Source organism: Helianthus annuus, chromosome 1 (genome assembly GCF_002127325.2).
Source record: "Helianthus annuus cultivar XRQ/B chromosome 1, HanXRQr2.0-SUNRISE, whole genome shotgun sequence".
Lineage (NCBI taxonomy): Eukaryota > Viridiplantae > Streptophyta > Magnoliopsida > Asterales > Asteraceae > Helianthus > Helianthus annuus.
The window spans coordinates 88,629,859-88,634,984 of NC_035433.2; the positions used below are offsets into that span (position 1 = coordinate 88,629,859).

Here is a 5,126-nt window from a genome sequence, read left to right on the forward strand (position 1 = left end):
GCCTGCTCAAACGGCTGCGGTGGTTGGTGGTGATAGGGGAAAGGAAAAAGTTTCTCATGAAGTGAAGGGGTCCGACTCCAAGGTAGTTTTATACGGTTCGGTACACCTTTCTGTTGAGGATGAGGGGGTGAATGTTGAAGGAGGTGATGAGGGTGATGATGATGTTGAGGCGCGTCCTCAAATTAGTTTGAAAAGAGGACAAACCACTTCCTCCAAGGCTGATCCGAATCCAAAAATACTGAAGAAAAAGAAGTTGGATTTTCAAACAATCACGTTGGATGATGACGAAGCCGATCAGGTTACCGGGTTTTCTACCGCCGGAGGCTTGTTGGATAACCTAAACGCTCATATTCATGGCGGCAGGACTCCGCGGGATCGACCGGTCAATATTCCGACGAGCCCGTTATCTTTCGGAGGGCCAACTACCAAGGTGATTGAAGATATTCATATGCCCGATCCCTTGTCCTGCAAGAAAATTGAACCTTCTCCTTCGGGTAAGCCCACGACCGGGGTTGCTTCTAATGTTTCAAGGCCAAGTCCTCAGCCGATTGATGGTGGGGATACTGCCTCTTCATCCCCTTTGTGGTACGAAACTGAAGCTGTTTTTATATGTCGGGAGCTAGGTTCGGGCGAAGCTGTGGATGTGGACTCTGCCCATGCTCTGGAGAAATACGTCCCCGAGTGGTCGCTAGCTAATAAAGACAGGATCGTGGACGCTTTATCGGCAAAGATGGCTTTGTTTCATCTCGGAACTCCAGCTTAGCATGTGTATTATCAGAAGATGAGTGGTCCGGAGCTTGGCAATGCCTTAATGTTGAATCAAGCCCAATCCAACTCTTTGGTGGTTGAAACTTACAAACGCTGGGTCGAATCGGAGTCGAATTGTCGTAGGTTTGAGCGCGAGATCGCTTCACTGAAGAATGAGGAGAGTATCTGGTCGAAGACCAAACAAGAGATCTCAACCCTTCGTTCTCAAGTAGGTCGACTGAAGGAGGAGGTATCTGAGGTGAAAGAAGTTAGCAAGGCTTCACAAGCTTCTGCCGCGGCCGCCTACGAGGCTCGTGACAAAGCTATCCATGATCTTGAGGGTATGAAGCTGAAGTTTGAGGTCTTGGAGAAAAAACTGTCTGATGTGGAAAAGAGAGGCAAAGCTGAGCTGAAGGAAATGCAAACGTCTTATGATCAACTTTTGGCCGATCATCATCGACTGATTAATGGTACGTTTGTGACTCGTTCTTTACTGTTTCTTTTTCGACTCCTCTTCTCTCTCTCTTTTTTTTTACAAAATCCTGCTCTTTTTCTTTTTTTTTAGATAAGGACGAGCTTGAAAGGGCTCGTGACAGGGCCATCGAGTCGCACAAGGCAACGATCGATGAAGCGAAAAGCATGCTAACTCATTGTGACGGTGAAATGGTTGAGCTGTATGCCCAGGTGTCGGAGCTCATGCTTACCAAGCAATGGTTTTTGACGGATGGGGTTGCTTGGGTGGTCAAGTTGGTGCATCAGAGCCCTGAGCTGGAGAAAGTTGTCGCGGACTTGGTTAATAGCGTCAATGCTGTTGGAGTGAATGAGGGAATTAAACAAGGGTTTCAAGCCGCCAAGGACTCGGTTCGTTCTGCCGAAGAGGTTCTGGGGTATGACGAGGGAGCTAAGGACGTGTTAGATGCAGGGATAAAGGCCTTCGACAATTTTCATATCTCTGTCCTTGGCAAAGTTGCAGATTTAGTAGATAAACCCTTGTCCGTCATCAAACAGAGGAGTGAACTTCCCATCGTGAAAGAAGATTATGAAGCTTGATGTTTGACTTTTGTAACCGTACAATATTTTACTTTTGTTGTGGCATGTAACCGTACAACTTAACTTTCCGTTTATAGCTTTAATGGACATGTTTCTTTAGTTTTGTGTGAAATCATATTTTTGGTGAAAATATTCATGCCTGGCTTCTCAACTTTTAGTTTGCGTCCAAACTTTTTGCTGTTCGGCCAGGTTATTGCTCGGCCATCCAGGTGGTTGGATCATACCAAGAAGTTTCTTGTAAGTTAACTTATTTTGCTTAATAGACTTTTTATAGCCGGATTCAAATACGGGCCTTCTGCTTAACAGATTTTGTTATTTTTTGGAACTATTTAAGCCTTCTCGATCAGCGCGAGGCATGGGTCGAGACCCGTTTGTGCACATTTTATTTTGTTTGAACTTATGCATAGATATGCTATGTTTTGTACTTGTAGAATACAGATCGCTTTATTTCATTGTTTTGATAATCATAGTTCCGGGGCAGACCCTCCCGGTTTACAAAGAAACAGAAACATACTTCGGGGCATTACCCTTCCGATTTTTACATGGAAAAAGAAATACTTAGAAATAAAAGATAGCGATCTTTTCTAGTCCGTAACGGACTGATGTTCACATGAAGCACTTCTTTAGATGAACCCCATTCCACGTCCTAGGAACGGGAGTTCCGTCGATTTTCTCGAGTATGTAGGAGCCTTTGGCACTTGCTTCTTTTATGCGATACGACCCTTCCCACTTTGGGGTCAACTTTCCAGGAGCCTCGACGCGGCTCGCATCATTGCTTCGGAGTACGAAATCACCGACCTTAAACTTGTAAAGTTTGGCATGGGCATTGTAAAATTTCTCGATCTTCTTTTTGTATCGTGCTTCTTTAATTGCAGCCACGTTCCGACGTTCTTCCAAAAGGTCGAGATTGGATCAGAGCTCCTATTCATTTTCCTCCCAATTTTTACACCTCTGATTTAGGAGTCCGATTTCCGCAGGGATCACAGCTTCGGTGCCGTACGTAAGGCTGAACGATGTTTCTCCATTACTTGTCTTGTGCAGCGTTCGGTGAGCCCACAATACGTTCGGCAGTTCATCTGCCCATCCCTTGCCTTCGTAACCAAGTCTTCTTTTTATTCCAACCACAATCCGTCGGTTTATCTGCTCGACCTGCCCGTTTCCCTGGGGGTGAGCAACCGAGGAAAATACTTGGTTAATCTTCAGACTTTCACACCAGCGCTTAAATGGATTCTCCTCAAATTGCTTCGCGTTATCGCTCACTATGTAGAGCGAGAGGCCGAAGCGACATACGATTTGCTCCCAAAAGAATCTTGTTACATTATAACCGGAGATAACTGTGAACGGTCGAGCTTCCACCCATTTGGTGAAATAATCCACCGCTACCAGCAGGTACTGAGCGCTTCCACTCGATCGCGGGAAAGGTCCGACAATATCGACACCCCATTTCTGAAAGGGCCATGCTGCGGTCACTGGGATCATTTTGTTCTTAGCTCGGAGTCTTACTGGTGCGTGCTTCTGACATTCGTCACATTGCTGGAGCTCTTCAACGGCGCTCACGTGCATTCCAGGCCAATAATATCCCGCGTTTTTCACCTTGGTTACGATCATTTTTGGCCCGGCATGGATCCCACAAATGCCATAATGTATTTCTCTGATGATATAGCTGGCCTGTTCTGGATCGAGGCATTTTAACAGAGGCCCGAGGAAAGTCTTCCGGTACAGACCCCCTTCTTGCATCTGACATTGAAGTGAGTTGATCTGGATTTTTCTAGCCTCTGCTTTATCAACTGGCAAAACATCGTGCACTAGGTAGTTGATAATGGGTGACATCCATGTTTGTGACGGAGCTTCCACCTACATAACATGTGGAGTGGCAATTGAAGGTGTGGTCAACACTTCCACCCGTACCTCTTTAGCAAGATGACTAAACGACACAGATGCTAGTTTACTCAATGCATCGGCCTTCTTGTTTTTACTGCGGGGAATGTGTTCGACCTTGCATGAATCGAACAATGCCATAGCTTGCTTTACCTGTTCTAGATATTCAATCAGGTTGGCTTCCCTTGCTTCGTATTCTCCGTTCACCTGATTCGCTACCAGCAACGAATCTACATGGGCCATAACATTTTTCGCTCCGACTTTGGCCGCTAAACGTAAACCGGCTAACAGGGCCTCATATTCAGCTTCGTTATTAGAACTCTTGAATTCTAACCGGAGTGCATACGTTATATCCATGCCATCCGGATCGGTGAGAATTAAACCTGCTCCAGCCCCTTCGGCGCTCGAAGCCCCATCTGTATACAGAGACCAGGGCTTGTTTGGAGCTTGCTTCGTTTCTTTCGCTTCTTTATCCTCCGGCATTTCTACTAGAAAATTAGCTATCACATGCCCTTTTAACGGACCCTTGGTTTTGAAAGTGATGTTGAATGCACCCAGCTCAATTGCCCATTGATGTGTGCTAAATAGACTATTAAAAACTAACTAAATTAGACTCTCTAAGCTAGACACTAATAAGCTTTAAATTCTAGACTCGACCTACCACACAATCGGCAAGTGTACCGATCAATGTTGTATAAACTAGGAAGTCCGGATATCGAACCACGAGACTCTATTTATCACGTAAACTAGACTCTGACTAGACACTGACAGACACGACTTAACTTGTTTATTTGTTTGGGGGGGGGGGTTACGGAAAATCTAGGAAATCTATATTAAACTACTAAATTAAACTAGAACTAGACTAGAGACGAACGAAGACTGTGAACTTTACTTATATGAGAACTGGACCACCTAGACAAGAATCCTGGATTGTTTTTAAGAAATTACCAATTAAGTTAAATGCACGAGTTATGGAACCGGGATCGTATGATACTAAACCTATTAAGAATCAACGAGGCCCCTCGACCCTTCTCAAGGAGAAACCTGTGACACTACCTAGGCCGTTAATCCTACCGGTTATTAGACTTCTTCCCAGTTATCTAATTTATTGTGTAAGTACCCTAATGTTGACCTATTCTTTCCCAATCCTAGATCTAGGGTAGTTTGAAGTAATAGATTTGACTTGATAGACTAATAAGACCGACAGGTAAACCAAGACATAACCTTTCCCAAGGCCTATCTAAAGCAATTCGCCGGGTAAGACCTACCAATAGCCCCTCACTTCCCAGTTATTAGGACTAGTAGAACACTAAGACCTAGCAAATTATCATTAGTTACTTCTAGAGGTTATCGCGCGATTCTCCCTAAAGAATTAAGATCTATTACGTGATATAGGCACTCACCAAGATCTAAACCCTAGCATGACTCTATGTTGTGATATAGACCGTGAC

The 5,126-nt window shown here is 44.7% G+C and overlaps 1 protein-coding gene across 1 annotated transcript; it reads left to right on the top strand.

Moving 5' to 3' along the window:
* Nucleotides 1–781: 781 nt before the first annotated feature.
* Nucleotides 782–1,797, top strand: LOC110924714. Its single transcript, XM_022168728.1, has 2 exons — nt 782–1,217; nt 1,313–1,797. The coding sequence occupies exons 1-2, from the start codon at nt 782–784 to the stop codon at nt 1,795–1,797; spliced, it is 921 nt and encodes a 306-aa protein (XP_022024420.1).
* Nucleotides 1,798–5,126: the final 3,329 nt, after the last annotated feature.

What these genes read in the sequence shown, in the direction of transcription:
- LOC110924714 (XM_022168728.1), top strand. Translation starts at nt 782, where the DNA reads ATGAGTGGTCCGGAGCTTGGCAATGCCTTAATGTTGAATCAAGCCCAA. An exon ending in TCATCATCGACTGATTAATG is followed by an intron (nt 1,218 to 1,312) that starts GTACGTTTGTGA and finishes CTTTTTTTTTAG; the next exon opens with ATAAGGACGAGCTTGAAAGG.